This window comes from Lagopus muta, chromosome 22, assembly GCF_023343835.1.
Source record: "Lagopus muta isolate bLagMut1 chromosome 22, bLagMut1 primary, whole genome shotgun sequence".
NCBI classification, from domain to species: Eukaryota; Metazoa; Chordata; class Aves; order Galliformes; family Phasianidae; genus Lagopus; species Lagopus muta.
In genome coordinates, this window is record NC_064454.1 from 2,056,338 (window position 1) to 2,074,954 (window position 18,617).

At 52.3% G+C, this 18,617-nt stretch overlaps 1 protein-coding gene across 12 annotated transcripts in view; it reads left to right on the plus strand.

Moving 5' to 3' along the window:
- Positions 1 to 18,617, plus strand: part of LOC125703580 (protein CEPU-1) — a 315,707-nt gene that overhangs the window by 264,193 nt on the left and 32,897 nt on the right. For all 12 annotated transcript variants that reach the window (XM_048968235.1, XM_048968236.1, XM_048968233.1 and 9 more), the window contains one exon: positions 6,841 to 7,073. In XM_048968235.1, the coding sequence (XP_048824192.1) occupies positions 6,841 to 7,073 (233 nt within the window). The remainder of the gene's footprint in view (positions 1 to 6,840; positions 7,074 to 18,617) is intronic.

Consider the following 18,617-nt stretch of genomic DNA (forward strand, 5'->3'; position numbering starts at 1 on the left):
TATGGCTATGGTGAGGGTTAGGGTTATGGTTAGCGTCCTGGGCTGGCTGTGCATCGGCGCCTTGCTTTGCTCCATCTGCCTCTGCATCACCTTGGATTAATTACAGTACAGTGCAATATACATTTGTATGGTGTCTGCACAAGTGTCTCAGGGCCCTTTGCAATCTTAAAAATCTAATTAAGGTGCAGCCTCCAACATGAATGCTTATCACTGGAATGTGTACAGCGAGGCAGACGCAGCAGGCCTTTACGTCTCAACCAGGAGCTGAATCCACATTCTCGTGGCATTATTAATTACTCAGCTCCTGGTATCTGAGACACCAATCGATACCATGAGCCTGGCTGGCTGGGAAGCTTTCAGTGAGCGTGAGGGGATAGGTGATAACCATCAGTGAGAAAAGGCTGAGCCGCTCTTCTGCAGTTGGGCTGGGAGGAGGAGGAGGAGGAAGAGGAGCTGCAGTGCAGGGCACATTGCATTAGGGCACATGTATCAGGAGGCTGTTTGCTTTATGCAGAAATGAGATGGCTGTTTGGGATCTTGGCCTGAGAACAGTGCTGCCCTGTTGGGGATGTGATGCTGAGGGATGCGGTCGCTGCTCACGGTTGGATGGGTTGGGGTTGGACTTGGGGATCTCGGAGGTTTTCTCCGACCTTAATGAGTCTGTGATTCAACGAAGGCTTTGGTGGCTCCTCTCATTGGTTTCACAAGTGGCAGCGGCCCTTGGGAACACTGGGAGGGGGGAGGAGGGAGTGCCACAAGTGCAACACAAGCGTAAATAACCGGGAGGAAAAGGGAAAGGAAATGTGAAGAGGCCCTTTAAATATGAGCCTCCAGAGCCCCGAGCCCAACTAGCGTTCCCTCAAGTATTCAAATGAGATTGCAGCATCAGATTGGTATGCATTAGGCTGGTCTCAATGAAAATTAACATGTAATTGCTTCAAATGAAGTAAGTGAGGAGGTAATCTGTTCTTAAATTGGATTCGCAGGATTTTGTGGTACCATAATGCAGCTGTGAAATGAAATATATTTTAAGGATGATGTCCTTAAGGGGAGGGAGGGGGAGGGCGTCTGTGCTGGGGAGGGTCCTTTCCCTCCGCCCCTCTTTTGTTTTAGGCCTTTGGGTGGACTTGTTGTCTGTCGAAAACCCAACACCAGAGCTCAAGCTCTCCTCCATACAAGTTTCCATGTGCTGTGCCCACCTCTAGTCTTTGTTTGCAACTCTCTTTGCTCCGTTTGCCCCCAGCAGCATCCTTCTGCTCACAGCCCCGGCTCACCCCTCGCCGCTCCTGTTTTGTGCCTCAGCTTGTGTGGAAAAGCCACTTTAGTGATAATTTTCCACTTGTAATAAGTTAAGTGCATCGCTTCCTTTCGAATACATTTTCAGTGCAGTTAAGCCCAGCAGTCCCTTGCCTGTGTGCTTAGTTAAATGCGCTTCTTTGCAGACCGTTGGGGTAGATGGCTTCACTTTATTCCTGGGCCATTAGTGTCAATTGCACAAAGCAGAAGCAGGATTTATTCCGGGGGCACAGCTCATAATTGAGCGAGTTCAGCGCTGGGGATCAGCGCTAACTGCTGGGAGTGCAGCGCCGAAGAACTTCCCCAGCAGGCTGCCGGCAGCTCTGAAGCTCTGTGGGGCCAACAGCGGGGGATGCAAAGCTTGGGGTGCTCTGCACGGCGTCCCCCCCAGCCCAGGCTTTGGTTCCGTGCACTGCGGGCATCTCACATCCTGGCTGTGGGGTGAGCAGGAGGCACGGAACGGAGGGATGGGGAGTGGGAGGAGATGTAATTTCATGGAGTTTAACTGTCATGCGATGCTGGCAGGGAGGTGATGAGATCATTAGGGAGTTCTTTTCTTCGTGCATCATTTCCCAAGAGTCCTTTTGAGTCCTCTCCAGCTTGCAGACCCGGTGTGGGGTGATGCTGTCCCTTTTGTAGGTACCTCTGGAAGACCTCTGGGGAAGGGGTGGCTTTTGTCTGTGGTTGTTTGCCTGCTGGCATCCAGGAGCCCCAAGCAATAGTTCACCTACTCTGCCAAAGAAAAAAAAAAGGAAAAAGGGAGAAAATCAGCAGCAACAAAAGGTCCGCAGCTTGCAGGAGGCCCCGAGCTCATTGCTGGAGCTCCCTGTTGGGGCAGCACCTCATTAGTAACCCAGCCATGTCCCCGCACAGCTGCCTCCACGCATTTCGGTGCTGGCGTCACCCCCTGGCAGCATCAGCACTTTTGGAGGGCACCCAAAGCAGATGGGCCAGGAGCCCCAGCCTCGGGGACAGGGACTGGGTTTGGGACACGTGTCCTCTGCGTGCTGCCTGCACGGCTGCTTTGTCACACACTCCTCTGAGACGGAAGATGCCATAGATGTGCAGAGCCCCGTTGTTAGCAGAGACAATAGGAGGATAAATAGAAAGGCTGGATGAGCCGAGCAGGGGAGCAGGGGACTTGGAAAGGTGCTGGTGCACTGCTGCATTGCAGAGAGAGAAAGACTTTTGCAGACACGCCGTCCCTGCTTGCTGCATTGTGCCCTGCTGCTCTGCACCAGCATCTCCCAGGGCTGGGGCAGCTCCGTGCCCGGCTCTGTGCCCCCCAGCACACTGCAGGGGGGGTCCGGCTCCATCCCTCCCTCCCCAGTCTGCTTTCCTCCTGTTTCTTTGGCATTTGCCATGAAGGCAGCGTACTGGGAGTTGTTTGCAGCATTGAATCCCGGGCAATGAACCAAGGCAGATCTTTCCGAGCCTGGTATATTATTATTAATGTAATTAGCGTGAATCATTTGCATGTATAAACTTTCAATTGAGGAGATCAGGTACTTTACAAACATGCATTAACTCTCCCTCCCTGGGAAGGAGGTGCCAGCTTTGTTTAAACCTTGCAGAGGGCAGAACTGAAGGGCAGGGATGTGCTGCAGGTTGGTGCGAGCAGAGGAAGGGCGGCACCTCAGGGCTCCAACTGCACCAACCAAAATGAAACTTGGGAGGGGAAACACAAAGGGTTTTTATTTTCCACTTCTGAGCGCTGCTTTTGAGCACCTCTGCAAGAGGCTTTGTGGTGGAAGCTGATCTTAAGGCACCCACAGCCTTTGGGGATTGCTGGGGGGCTGGAGGTTGGGACCCCCCCATTACTGCTGTGTTCATTGCTGGGTCGGGTCCCTTTGCTCAGGAGGTGGCAGCCAAATTCTGGCTGCCCCCCACAGCAGAAACAGCACGGGGAAGTCTATGAGAGCAGTGGGACCGTGCTGGAATGGGATTGAGCTGTTCACAGCCCAGCCTTTAATTAATCATAATAAATAACAATAAAATGTGATAATCACAGAAATAAATCTAAGATGTGAAGCTCTGCCTCGGGCGGAGAGCTGGTTTCGTTGATCATGTATAGCACAGTGGTGATGCTGGAATGGGAGGTGCTGGGGGTCGGTCCAGGGGTGGCTTCAGAATCCAGAGCTGCCTGAAAACTGCAGAATCGAACTGGAAATTGCTGGATGAGGCTGGGAATGACCAAATCAGACTGGAAAACAAAAAAAAAACCAAAAGCCATCGGGGCTGCTGAGTGATGGTGCCACGGCGCAACACGTGTGAGGCTCCATCAGGTGATGAGGATGTGGGCAGGGGGTTTCTGCAGGGTGGGTGCTGAGACCCCATCCCTGTCTCTGCACCCCGGGATGGAGCTGGTGTCCTGATCATTGCCATGAAAACAGCAATCAGGTTGCTAATTTTACCGAGCTCTTTTCAGTTCTAATTAGCATTATTCATTTCTTATGTGTCCTGCTGGGTTGAGACAATCTGTGCTCTCCAGCCCAGCCCTCTGAAACACCAGCGAGCTGCACAGGAGGCAACAAAAAATGTTGTGTGCCAATTACTACACTTCAGTAATTAAAAACCTCCTTCCTCCCGCTGCCAGGCCACCCCCTCTCCAACATCCCTGTGTGCAAACTCGAGAAAGCAAAGAGGAATTTGGGCAGCCATCATTGCCTGTGCAATCTGTGCCGAAAGCACGGGGAGGTGCTGGGGGCTGTACGAAGCATAGCATGAGGGCAGGGCTCCCAGCCTGCGTGCCGTGGTGGTTGTAGCCTTGATACGTGATGGTGGGATGCTGGGATGGAGGTTGGTTGGGGTTCTGGTGGTCCGTGGGGTGGTTGGCCAAGCCCAGATGCTTTAGGAGATGTCGAATTGTGTCAGTAACATTTCCATTTCCCATAGGGGAAACAAAGAGGGAGAAGGTTCGTTGCTCTGCATCTTTTTGGAGGAGAAGGCCTTGCTTTCTGAGCAGGAACGTAGCTGGGATTAAGGAACTTGAGAAAGAAAACGAGCTCATCGGAGCTCAAATATTTTGCCATCTTTGTTGGAGGCCACCTCTGTGTTCCAGCCTGCCTGGGGCCTTAGAATCGTAGGATGGCTCAGGCTGGAAGGAACACAACAGATAATCCTGTTCCAGTGTCTCTGCCTTCCCTCCCCATGGCAGGGCAGGCGGAGCATCCATCAGTCCGCAGCATCTCTGGGCATCACTGCGTGCCAGGCGTGGGGCGGGGGGAGCGCGGCGGTGCCTCTGCTGCCCACCTGTGCCTGGAGCTCTGATCCCAGCCCCTGCCAAAGGCTTAACGCTCGGCTGCCCCGGGATGGAAGGGAGCAGATGGAGGGGTGGGAGAGCTGCGAGGAGGGGGCGAGCCACGGGGACCCCAGTGCTTGTGCATGGAGGAATGGGCTGGAAGGGGCGCAACGGGGAGGCTGTATCCTGCCCTGCAGCCTTGGTTCCTGTCATATTGAAGTCATTTGCTTGTCCTGGCCTTACCTGCACCGGGAGGGGAAGGGAGCCTTCCTCACGGCAGCCAGCTCGGAAATAGAGCCTGGTACCTGCAGCTTACAGCACTTTGTCCCCAGGGCTGTGCTGCTGCATATGGCACAGGTTTGGCTCGGTAGCTTGGAGAAGGAGGAAAGAAAATAAAATAACAAGTTGAAGCTTGCCGATCCGAGGGACAGAGGAGCGTGTCTGGGTGATAAGAAGAGATTGCGACCGGGTGCTGTGAAGGGCGACAGCACTTATTTCACTGTTGCCTCATGCGTTACCTGAGCCCCGTTGCTTCTCAAAAGCACTTAAATGCCCATATGATAGAGGGAATGCTTGGATTACACACTGTCTGGCTCCATTATTATCCAGGGATCTCCAAACTGATGCATTTCACAAAAAAAATAACAAAAAACTGGTGTGGAGGAGGAGAGAGGGAATATATATATGGTTAGCTCAGGCTGCTTATGAGTCCTCAGTGATGATCTCTGCAAAAGAGGTCAGTCTGAGGGATTCAAGCTGCACAGGGCTTCCCATCACCCAGAAATGCAGCTTTAGCAGAGGGCTGGACACCCCTTTTCTCATGTGGAAGCACTGCAGGAGCCCGTTGCATTGCACTGGAATGGGCAGGCCAGAGCCAGAGAGCAAATCCGTACCTGTGTTTTATTCAGACCCCGATGGTCTAAGCTGCCAGCATTGAGATCCAGAGCCCAGTATAATAAAGCCATCCTTTGAGGTGAAATCCCACATATTACTCAACTTGAGAAACTCAATTCTAAGGTTTCGCTCAAGTTGTAAAGCAGCTGAGAGCAAGCAAGAGCAGAGTTCTTGGTGTTCAGCCCAGGCTGAATCTATCACTTTTTTTTTTTATGAAGATAATAAAAATCTGCTTGCATTTAATTTATTATTATCGTCATATCATTATGGAACAGCAGTGAAATAGTTTAATTTATCAGATGTTTTTCACAGCAGAGAGGGAGGACGGTCTGACTGCTGGGGTAGCAAGTCCTCAGCGTCCTCGGGGTCCAGTTGTCCCCCATCACCTTGGGCAGTCCCCCTCCATGGGCGCTCACATCTCCTTCCTCCAGATGTTGGGTGTTTGGGTCGGGGTGGTTTTCCAGCTCCTTCTGCAGCTGGAGGGATGGAGGAGGATGGAGGAGAGGAGGCGGTTTGTCCCCCGGGTGTCTGCTGGCAGAGCTGAGCGCCGCTAGCTCTCACGACCGCACGCTTCTCTGCATCTCCCTCCCACACCTATAGAATGGGAATAATGGCATCGCCCACCTCCTGGGGAGAGTCGGGACATGGAGACGAACTGGAGGTGGTGTGGCTCTTCTTGTAAACACTCTGTGCAAGTCCATGTGAGACACACAAACCCTCGAGGAGGAGGGGAGCAGCAGCACCATGAGGAGGAGGAGGTGGCGGTGGATCGTGCCCCACCGAGGCCAACTCCAGCTTCATTGCACACAAGGGGGGGCACATCTTGCAGCTTCACAGAATCATAGAATTGTAGGGGTTGGAAGGGACCTCCTTGTCGCCTGCCTGAAGTTCCCCTTTACCCAGCTTCCCATGATAAGAGTTAGGCTGTTTCCATGGGGTTCTGCCTTCCTTTGCTGCCCTGCAGGCTGCTGGGAGCCTCTGGTGCCTCCAAAGTTAATTTGCATCCCAGCCGGTGCACAAATAATGGAGTAGAATGGGGAGAATATAAACAGTGGAGCTTAGGCTGAGTGGTTTTATGGAAGGACATTATCCGCCATCGCTGGCATGCAGCAAAGCCCGACTTGGTTCTGTAATCTCCAGCTTGCTTTGGTGGTTTAGGCAACAGGGAGATGCCTGTGTCCTCCCAAAAGGTGTGGTTTGGGGTCAGCAAGGAGGTTTGAGGCAAGGAGCAAATGGAAATGTGGGGGCTGTAGGTTGTACAATGGATGGGCTGCGATCTGCAATAACTGTGAAGCTGTCGGGGAAATCTCTTGAGCAGAGTGCTGGGTGCCCAGAACTTCCAAAAAGGGTGAGGAGTGGGGCTGGGAAAGGGTGATGGCATCATGCTAACAGGTCTGCTCTGCCCACAGGTGCTCCGTGGACAACCGCGTCACCCGCGTGGCCTGGCTGAACCGCAGCAGCATCCTCTATGCCGGCAATGACAAGTGGTGCTTGGACCCGAGGGTGGTGCTCCTGGCCAACACCAAAACCCAGTACAGCATCCAGATCCACAACGTGGATGTGTACGATGAGGGGCCCTACACCTGCTCTGTGCAGACAGACAATCACCCCAAGACGTCGCGCGTCCACCTCATCGTGCAAGGTAAGGGGAGGGGGCTTTGAGGGGGGGGTGGGCTCAGCGCTTTGACTTCCTGCTCTCTTTTGCCATGGGGTCTTCCCCTCCTATTGCTCCTGCTGGGAAGACAGCTTGGTGCAACCATAGGTGATCCAGGATTGAGAGTCCACATGAGGTTGGGCAGCGCTTGAGTGTGGCAGTGTGCTGACAGGTGGACTCGACTACCTTAGTGGTCTTTTCTAACCTTAATAATTCTATGATGTAACCCAACTTACTTGTAGCAGTCATGGGACTCTGGTACAGGCATCTCTGCCTCCCAAAATAATCACTGCTAAACTCACATTGCTGGTTTTTTGTTGTATTTTGATGCTTGCATTTTTTTTTTTTTCCCAATGCTGGAGGCAATGCTTAAAGTAAAATTTGTGTTGGGGGAAAAGAAAGAGCAAGCAGATTTGTGTACTGTGCGGGGGTGTGTGTGTGCCTAGCAACAATATGTGTTTGTGTGTTAAAACTCCTGCGAGGAGGAGGAGGGATGGCGTGGGGCGATGCAGCATGTGGTGACCCAGCACATCTCCTTGGGGCTGCCGACCCCAGAGGTGTGTGTGAGCCCATGGGCCCACAGCAGGGAAAGGATGGGTGCAGCTCTGCAGGTGTAGGGACACGCTGAGTAAGGGACTGCTGGCATGGAGACAGCCTATGGGGGATCGATGGAGAATTTCTGATCCCTTGCTAGCAGCCCTTTTTTTCCTCCTGCTTCTTCTGTGATTTGGCCAGAAGCCCTCTTAGCATGACACACCAACTCGAGTATTGGAATCTCATCTCGGGCTAATTTTCGAATGCTGATGGATGTATTGATCTGGAAACAAGCTGGGTTAAAAAGGCATTGGTCTTGTACACAGAGCTGGGTTGAGCTAATCCGCCGTCAATATGCCAGGCCCGAGCATAATTGACAGCCTAATGAATAGAATGGGGGGGAAAAACCCAAACCCAACCTTCCCCCCCTCCTTCCCCTTCCGTTTTGTCTTTCCTCTTCGAGCAATCAAGCAAACTAAACACAGCCGGACTTTCTCCATCTCCATTAACCACGGAGAGAAAGCGGATGTGTTGCCATCCTGGGTCTTTGCTGTTTATCTTGCAATCTGTTATTACCTGCCTGCATTTCTTAAGCCAAAGTCGATCACCCGCAAGTTCCCATCACCAGGGTGATGCAATTTACGTTGGCTCCCTTATTCCAGTGTGCTGACCGGTTTCCCGTATCACCAGACACCCAGGCTCATCCCTCCTGTCTTGCTGCAGCATTAGGAAGAGATGTTTGGATACAGGAGGAAAAGGTCACATCTTAATTCCCAGCAGTGGTTTGAGCACTGGAGGACTCAGTGATGGTCTCAGCCCTAGAACGTGCTGCACATCCTTCCTGCTGCTGGAGGAAATGCTGGCTCTTGGAAGCATGGCCCCTCATTTCAAGAGTTATTGCTTGGCTTGCTCAGCCATCTCTTGGGTGGAATGAGGCAGTAGTGTGTTCTGCAGCAGGGTGCATGGAGGTGAGCCTCCTCAAAGGGAGGACTGCTGGAGTGACCCCAATTAAAGACAAGTGAATCCCTCCTGCCCCCAGGTGTGGGGGGATGTCCGTATGGAGAGAGCTTGGAGCTCATCATCCCTCATGGAGCTTCTGGATGGAGTGGGTCTGTGGGGGAAAGAATAAAAAACAGAAGAGGGATGGGGTGGGAAAAGGAGCTTTCTGTGGGATATGAGCGTTGGAAATGGTCCTTTGTGGCAGCAGAGGGAGAGGAAACTGAAAGCCATTGGGAGCCCTAGGATGGCCGCGCTGCAGCGAGGGAAACGCCGTGCATTTATTTCTAGGTTGACTCTATTGATGGCTGAGATCCCAAAATAGGTGGGCAGAAGGCACCTCCAGAGCTAATTTAGCCTGTCCCCCTGCAACAAGGCAGGGACAGCGCTGGCAAACATTTGTGAGAGCTATTCTTGAAAATCTCTAACGAAGCAGATTCTGCCATCTCCCCAGACAATCCATTCTACTGCTCTGCTACATTTATAATTAGGAAATGTATGGCTATGGCTAATATCTAACTTGAACCTTCTTTGTTGCAAATCAAGTGGAGTTTTTCTCATCCTATTCCCAGCGGATGTGGAGAACAATTGATCAATGTCCTCTTTGTTACAACCTTTTGCTTTTGGGAAGGTTGTTATCTTGTTGCCCCTTAGCCACCTGCTTTCTGATCCCACTGGAGCCCTCTTTCTCCCACCTTTCCTTGTTGGTCAGGCTTTCAGAAACTCGTCACTCTTGAAATCCTTCTCCTGAAAGGCAAAAAGGTGATGGCTGCTGATCCAGGAATAGCAGATCACTGCATCTCCCCCTCCCATTGCCAGCGAGCCTCAGCACTAATATGGGACAAATGAGCCCAGGAAGGAGACAACAGCCCCGTGGCTCTGAATGCATCAAAGTTTGGACCTGCTATTTTGGGGACTGTTTTAAGTGAGGTCAGGCTGGGTGTCGGTGATGTGAAATTGATGTGAGGCAGCAACATCGCTGCAAAAGGTGCAAAGTGCAAGGAAGGAGCTCCCAGCCACCTCCTGCCTGTTTGGCGTGGAGCCGAAAATGAACCTTTGGGGCAGAGCCTGTGTTGTCTGCAGTGTCTGGGCGGTGGTCCCTGCACATCCCAGTGCTTCCTCATGGATTTCTTGTCAGGAGGGGCTGCAGCTGCAGGAGGGAGAAGCGCCCAGCAAAGCGTGCGGGTGTTATTGGCACAGCTGCACAGGGAGCGGTGGGCTCAGCATCCCCAGGGGTGTTAAAGAGCAGCAGAGATGTGGCACTGGGGGATGTGGCATGATGGGGTTGGACGTGGTGATCCTTCTCCAACCTGAATGATCCTGTGGGGATTTTGTGAGTGAGCTCTGTGCGTAGAGAGATGCGGAAACCCGGGGCAGAGAAGAAGGCTTCAGTTTGGCCCCATTGACCTTTGAAGAGTAATGCTCTTCTCTCCTCCTTCCCCACGTGGGTTTATTTAACACACAGCTCCTTCTCCCTCTCCCCAGGGGCACTCCAGCTATTTAAGCCTCTGTTCTTCAGGTCGCTGGGCTGAAAAGCGAGAGGAGAGGAGGGAGGAGGATGGTGTCTGGAAAGCTCTTATTTGTATTGATAATAAGCCGACTCCGACGCGCGCCTGCACAACACTCCCACTGCCTTGTAAGATGCATTATGGAAAGTTGGCCTTATCTCAGTGCTGGAAATGGACTTGGTGAAGGAGGCACGGGTGCTGCCGGAGCTTAATCTCACTTAGACACGCGAATTTGCATGATAGAAAATGGTGGAATTTTAGTGCTTAGAAAGAAAAAAAAAATAAAAAGGGAATGCAACTGGGGGATATTAGCACTTTCCGTTGCTTTATCACTTTCTTTGCCCCTGTCTGGCTCTTTCTTTTGTCACCGTTGCAAGTAATCACCCCTCCCCTTTTGTTTGGTGTAAATGAGTTTTCCCACTCCTTCCTGTGTTGGGCTTAATCTGCAAATCCCTGCTTTCGTATGGGAACTAATTACCTGCTTGCTGGAGTTGGGGGCAGTGGGCATAAGTGACACAGGGCTGCTCTGGGGTGGGAGCTGGCACTGGGTTGGCACCTCGACCTAAGCATCACTGCCACCCCATAGCATCACTGCCAAGGTGTGTTCTGCAGTGATAAAGCTTCTGATGGGGCTCACAGCCCCACCCTGGCTTTGTTTCAAGCCCTGAACTCTGCCCAATTAATTTTCCTTTGATGCAATAAGCCCCTTTGGCTCAAGGGAGGTCGGGAATAACTTTTTGAGGGCACTGCTGCTGCCTGCCTGGCATGTGAGCAAGGAAGGGCTCACACAGTAATGCAGGAGGATCAGACCCTGCAGCTGTTGTTGCTGTTGTGCAAAGGCAGCTTGCAGGGAAAACAAGGTGGGTAAGGATGATGAGGGCTGGGCACTGGGTCTGGTCACTTCTGATGGTGCAAGAAGTGGGATTTTGGAGGAGTTTAACCCTCAGGTTGAACCCAAGTGTCTGGGTACCCACTTTGGGGCTGGGCAGGCTGTCCCGGCCCCCAAGAGTCACTTGACCCCTTTGCAAATCAGTTTAACATCTGCAAGGCAGAGATAATAATTGTCACCTACTTCACAGGGGGGTTGATGAGGATTAATTTGGTAACGTCGACAGAGGTCTTTGAAGATGGAATGCGCTATCTGAGAGCTGAGCATTATTATTAATTAGCAATTATAGCGTGGGGCAGGAGGGGGGAAAACAGACTCTGGGACTTGCACCAAGCACTTGTCCCTGCTCTCAATGCAGTTTCAGGCTCTCCTGGTGCTAGAGGGACCAAGTGTGCTGGTCTCCACTGGGTGCATGTCCTGCAGTGCATCTTCCTTCCTGGGGACACTGGCACAGGGAAGAGTGGGAGGGATGGGGAGGTGAATGGTATTTTGGGTATGGCCAGAAGCAAACAAATGCCCAGTAAAGAATGTCATTGCTCCCATACAGAGAGAATTGGCAGGAGACTGAAGTGAGGGGAAGGGAAGGGTAGTGACTCATAGGACACGGACCGTTTTCATTTCCTGCATGCTTTTATGCCTCACATGCATCACAGCTGCGGGTAGTTTCTCTGCTTTTCTCCCCTGGTGAACTGCTAACACTGGAATCCAGCAGGTTCCTCTAAGCAGTGCAGATGCAGACCCTGCACCACAGTGCTGTGACATCCCAGGTATGTGGGGGCATGCAGTGATCTCGTCGGGGCCATTCCCACCTCCCAGCACCCTTTAGTTCCCTTTATTTCCATGCCTCCCAGCATCAGCCATGCGTGCTTTGGTTGTGGCAAGGCGAGCTCAGTGCAACTCTTTGCTACTCCCACAGAGACACACAGGTCACCCTCGGGTCACTCCTCTCTGCAAAGCAAGAGCCTGCTCTTCTTGGAGCCTTTCTGTGCACGCAAGCTCCCAGCAGCTCCATTCACCCATGGCTTTCAGGGGGAGGTCACCTGCATCACCTGGAGCCATTCAGCAGCAGCAGCTCTGCAAGTGCTCTGCAAAATCTCACGGCTCCCCAGGCAGAGCCAGAGGAGGACGTTGGGTTTCTGCAGGTCTTGCAAGGTGTTGCACGAGTCATCCTCCACCGTCCCAAAGGAGATGAGCATCTCCCCGCCGCCACGCACGGGTCCCAAAGTAGTGTTCAGCCTGGCAAAGCCAGCGGCGGGTTAATGAGGTGGCTGCCATTTAATGTTACTGCAGTCATCTCTTTTGTTTTACTACGTTAAAATATTTGCGGCGGAGCGGTAGGACCGCTGTAACGCGATAGCGCTGCCTTAATGCTATTGTTACCATGGCAACGCTAATGGCAGCTCAATAACATTATTGCAATTTAATCTTACAACAATAAAATTAAGGGGAGAACAGTGAGACCTCAACAGTGTAACGTTACTGCAGTGACAGCGCTGTTATCGCGATCGCGGAGTCAACGCAGTGTAGGGGAACACGGGGAGCAGTGTGTATCGTTCCTATAGTAACACAGAGGCATCCGCACAGCACAGCAGGGATGGATGGAGGAGATGGGGCCGGGGTGGCTGTGTTGCAGCTCCTGGGGCTGTTGGCAGGGAAGGTCACCGTGCTGTGAAGTCGCTCTGTTCGCCCAACTCTGCGATCGGGTGTCGTTATCGCAGCCTTTCTTCTCCTCCCTCTGTGCTGGAGCTCTTTGGAGCAGGGCTGTTGTTTTAGCGGTAGTAACTCTGCGGGGAAGGATTTAAAGCACTGCCTCCATCTAGTTCCAGATCCTTCTGCCCGGCGTTTTATAGCATGTGGCTGTTATGGAGCGATAACGTTTTATATTTATATGTCATCTTTCATCGTGAAGGATCCCAGCACAAGCTACAAATTATGGCCGTGCCGCAGGGCCAGGCAGGCAACCCGGCACACGGCGGTGATGGAGGGGCTCCATCCAAGGGCACTGGGGAGAGCTGAGCACCTGTAACTAAGTGAGCCGTTCTGGGAGGGCTTACCCTGAGTCCCCAAACTTTGTGACGCTGGGTTTGCCCGAGGGGATGGGATGCAATGGGTGCAGCCTTGTGCATCCTGAGCCACGCTGGTTGCATCCAGCGGGCTGCAGCTCCCCTCCTCCTTCACCTATGGGTGAGCCTTGTGCACCCAAGGCAGCACCCACCACTGCCTGGGTGGGCATGGGGAAAGGACCAACAAAAAACACTTCCTGACTTTTGAGCATGAGGAAAGCTCACCCTGTTTCTGGGGTGGAGATGGGTGGGCATAGAGTAGGAGGTGGGACAGGGGAACTGGGAGGGAGGGAGAGCTACTGCAGGGTATTTGGTATTGTAGTGGTGGTCATTTCAGGGGATGCTTTGCAGCTCAGCACAGGGCATCAGCGTTTTGTGCAGCACCAGGCATGGCAGCAGTGGGATTCAGTATCTTCAGTTTCTTGAAGGAGAACCCAAAATCTGAAAAAGTGCTTTGAGGCCCTAGCACAGATTGAGTGCATTTGTACAATTTGGGTGCAGTTGTTGGACTTGGGTGCATTTGTAAGGCTTGAGTGCACTTGCAGGATTTGAATGCATTTGTAGGTTATGGATGCATCTGTAGGGCATGGACACATTTTGGGGGCATGGATGAATCTGTAGGGTTCGGATGTACTTATAGCAGGATGCATCTTTAATCTGCAGCATGCAGCAGAAGGACAGCATCCCGATGCCATGCACACCGAGTGCAATTTGCTCCCAGCTCCAGGGGAGGGAGTCAGAGCTGCTGCTCTGTCCCCACATCCCTGTCACATCCCTCGATGCTCGCTGTGCGCTCGCTTTGTCACCATGCCTGGCAGGCAGTGTGATGCCCAGTGTGCTTGCTGCTACCCCACAGTTACCACCCCCATTCCCTCTCCTGCACGTCAGGAGAGCATCCTGGCGTGGAAGGCAGGTTTCAGTGCTCCAAGACCTTCTGCTCTCCCCCTCCTTGGTCAGCAGATCCTGGCCAACCCCGCTCTGTACATTTGGAGCCTGGGCACGGTGCTGCCCGCCTGCCCACATTTCTCCATCTCAAGTGCAAATCTGGGCCCGCTCCGCAAGGCAGCTGCTTGGCTCCCCTCACGCATCAGCATTTGGTTGCTGTCCATGGGTATTTGGACTCTGACCACCGCTCTAATTCCTTGTTTGTCCTTTAATAAAAGACCTGCGAGCCCCTTGACACCGCAGTTGGAAGCAGTGGGACCTCATGCCCTGCGTGCCAGCTCGCGTGGCAATCTGGTGTCACATCCATCCTGCCAACCCGGCTCCTCCGGGACTCACATGTTTGAAAACAGGAGCAGCAGCTCATCTCCCATTCACTGTTTTTCTCCATCATTTGCTTTATTAAATATTGATTTTCTGTTGCATTATTAAACCTTAAGTCCCGAGCATAAATTCTGAGTTGATACTTTAATCTGGCTCTTCTTTTTGGCCTTTAGAGCTGATTTTATGGCCAGTCCCCCCGGAGCCTGTCCAGCAACAGCACTCTGGTTGCAGCAGGTTTGGTCAGCTTGGTGCTGCCTTCACCATTGCCACACATAGGGCAGCACCTGTGGGGGTCCATAGTGCAGGGTGCAGGGTGCAGGGGGCCAAGGGTGCGATCTGGCAATGAAAAAATGGCAGATGAGTTTTGGGGAAGTCAGGATGTGTGTTATACAGTGCCGCCCTCGCTTGTTTGGGTAGCACAGACAGACTGCAATCCAAAAGAGGAGTTTTGTCGCGGGCAGCAGCATGGCATCCTCCTGTGTGCCCCCGTCTGTTTGCTCCCCAAGGCTTTTGCTTATTGCTTTGCCAAAATTGCCACACTCAGAGGCAGGCAGTGTGGCTGCAGATGGCGATGTCTTGTCCTGAACACATCTCCTGCGCGATGCTGTCCAGAGCTGCACTTTGCTAGCTCACAAATCCCAGAACTGGGCTCAGCCAAACCTCCAGGCGAAGCTGTGGGGATACAGTGGTGGGACAGCTGCCAGCCCATGCAGGGACGGCCACCAGCACATCCCTGATAGCCCGGCTGGGTCGCACTGCCCTCCCCATCCCTATCGCGGAGCTGCACGCAGCGCATCGGTGCCAGGGCTGCAGGCTGCCAACAACCAGGTGTCGGAACATGGATCCTGAGCCAAGCTGGCTCTGTGGCCAAAAGGGAGGAGGGGAAAAGAAAAAAAGAGGCAGAGGAGCTTGCACACGGCCTTTGGATACCTATCCAAACGGAGCATGCTGGGCAGTATGAAATCCGCATCTGGCAGCCGGAGCGCTGAGCAGTGATTTAAAACCCGGCTCCCAGCGGCAGGGAAAAGGAGGCAGAGTGGGAAGCAGATGTGAACACAATGCTGGAGATAAAGGAGAGGCCAAGGGAACAGCTGCTGGAAAAGCTCGACAAATATCTGCGAGCTTAAGGACGGGCTGGAGGGGTCACTGAGCCTAGGGGAGAGTGAAGGGGGGGAAATGGGGCTTTTTTTGCTTTGGAGAGGCTGAAACTTGGAAAATGAGATTGGGGACTGGAGGGACACGTGCTGGGAGCTGTGTGCTCTTGTCCTGCTGGCTTTTTTTTTCTTTTTTCTGCTTTTCTGTTCTGGTGGTGCAGTGAGGAAGAAAGATTTACAGAAGGAGATGGGAAGAAAAATGGCAAGTGGGGAACGAGAAAGGAAAGAGCCTTGAAAAAAGATGGGGAAGTGTGACCTTTGGGAAATGCGTGTGGAAATGAGTGCGCTGTTAGACTTGGTCATCTTGGAGGTCCCTTCCAACCTTGGTGTTTCTATGAATCTGTGAAATACAAGTCCTGAAATATGGGTTTCCTGGCCCTGTTGATGGAGCTGGATCCAAACATGGGGCAAGGCGGTGATGATGGCAGCCCCATACGGATGTCCGTGGGCTCCCCTTACTCTTCCTGGGCTCAATAGAGATGTCTATCCATGCCATGCCCTCTGCAGTCCCTTACTTGCTTCATCCTGAGAGCTCCAGCTTTCATCCCACTCCTCTTTTGCAAGCACTTCTCTCACGGAATTAATTCTTTCTTGCAGTGTTTTCCTTCTCTATCTTTTCTTCTGGGCCATGTCTGTCTGAAATAATATTTTTTGCTCCTTCAGCAGCAGGGCTATATAATTGATGGCCTCGCCAAGCTTTCTGAGCTAAACATTAAACCCTTCCTGCCTTGGCTCCAGCCGGAGTTCATTACTTTCTGAAAAGCTTCGTGTCTGTTTGTGCTCAGATTATTGTTGTTGTGGAGGGGAGGATATTGTCAGCAGAGAGAGAGGAGGAGGGGCTGGATTTGGCCAGCACTGCTTTGTAATCAAATCCCGCTCGCCTGCTTTTTAGCAAATTTTCCAGCCTAAAAAGGCCTCTTTTAGTGAAATTGGAATACCGGCACCCTCCTGGAGGCAGGAGCACAAATCCTGCCCCTAAGTAACGTGCAGCATGTGTGAGATTGTGTTTTCCTCATGCTCTCTCTCTCTTTTTTTGGTTTTTTGGTTCTTTTTTGGCCAGACGATGCGGAAGTTTTTCTCTCTTTATTTTTCCCCTTTCTTTCTGCCTTACCCCACTCCTCCTCCAGGCTCCCCTTCCACCTCAGCCCTTAAAACACAGCAAGGCGGAGGTGATTACAAGGATTGGAGATGCAGTGACACTTCCCTGCCAACAAGTAATTGATTTATTAAAGACATTACAATACATTCATGGCTGAGCGTAAGAGTTTCCTTTGAACTCGCTCTAAAATCCAAAGGGATTGTGGCTGTTTGTGAGCACCGCGGGCAGAATAAATCTGTGCTGCCCCCCACCTCCCCCTGCTCCACTGCAATTTCATTTCCCTTTGACTGGCACAAGTAAATATCACAGCTCGACAACTCCCGTCCAGTGACCGGTGTGATCCAATTTAATAGCATTTAAAAATTCAAAGTGATTGTTAGCCAAATGGAAATGTAAGATTTCGTACCCAGCCTGCCTTGGGGGAGGAAGGGAAGAATAGGGGAGGGCGAGGGGGATGTAGACAAATGGACTAGATAAAAAATAATGGAAAGTAACTTAATTAAAGAGGCTCGAGCCAAGTTAAAAACAGTGATGATTCTGAATCTGAGAACCGCAGGTTTTAGAAGTGAAAAGAGGAAGAGGAAAGAAAGGAAATTCTGGAAAAAGAGCCTCCAAAATGATTAAATGGAGGGGAAGGAGGAGCAGGAAGGAAGGGGTAAAAATATTCCTTCCTTCCTTGGAAAGCACGAGCGCAGGGGGAATACGCAGCGCCATCGGTGAGGCTGGGCATTAGCAAGACAAATAGGAAAATTAAAGGATGCTCTGGGGGAAGATAACTCCCTGTGGCTTTTAGGGCTTTCTCAGAGGTGCGAGGGTGGCCAGGATGAAGGCTGGAGGGTTTCACTGAGGAGAAATGGGAAATGAAGGCACATTCCTCATGGAAAACGAGAGCAGCCCCCATGCACGCAGAGCACGCCGCTGTCCCTGCCTGCCGGTGCCTTTGCTTTTAACTCTGTCCAACTTTGCATATTTGTGGGTAGAAATTTCTTGATGAAATTTTAATCGCAGCTCCGTGTGTGGATATCTTGCTGTGCTCAGCACAGCCTGGCAGGATAGCAGGTGCTGGTTGAGCATCAATCCTAATGGGCGCTTTTGGGCCGTTTGCTCTTCGGGTCTCGTTTCCCCATCTGTAATAATAGTACTCCCATAACACGTGGGGGTGTTGTGACAGTAGGGTTAATGCCAACACCGTTGGCAGAGCCCAAGAAATGAACATGGTGGTGTGCACAGGTAATGAGCACCTGCAGCACAGTGTTGAGCTCCAGGCACATCAAAGCGAATTGAGGCAGCAGGGACCATCCTGTCCTCCAGCATCGTTGAACCTGGAGGGCTAACCATTAGCACCTCCCTTTCAAGGAGATGATAAGGGGTGAGGAGCTGTGGGTTGCATGATGTGGGTCATCACACAGCAACTAGGATGAAAGGTAATGGCTTCAAGTTGTGCGAGACTGGAGATGCTCCATGGGACGAGCAAGGGAAGCATGGAGACCCCCACAGCCTCCAAGGAGGGAACACAAGCTCCAGGCTATGCAAAGAAGTGCTGAAAGATGGAACGGGGAGGCTGTGGGATGGCAGCTCTGCCCCAGCATGGATGATGGATGCGCTGGCGGGTCGCATGCTGAGCAATGTGATCCCAGGAGACAAGAGGAGCGGCGGCATCTGGAGGCATAAATCACCTCGCCCACGGCTCTCGTGAGGCTGCCGGGCACTGCTGACCTCCTGCTTCATGAGCAGGCGAGCAGAGGGGTTGGTCAGCAGTAGCAGTGCTGGCCTCGAGACCTCCTAATCAGAAGATAATGGGGCCGTGCTCCCTGCCCAGTCCATTTATTTTTCACCGGAGTTGAACGCGAGCAAAAAGAAAGGGATTGAGGAGGATTGAGGAGGCTCCTGAAATTGATGGAGCTTGGGGTGGAAGCACAGGAAGAACAATTATTTGGGGATGCCAAGGCACGGGGAGGAAAAATAACAGCAAGCAGAGCCGCTGCAGGCAGTGTGGAGGAACAGCTCGAGGCTTTGCAGGCAG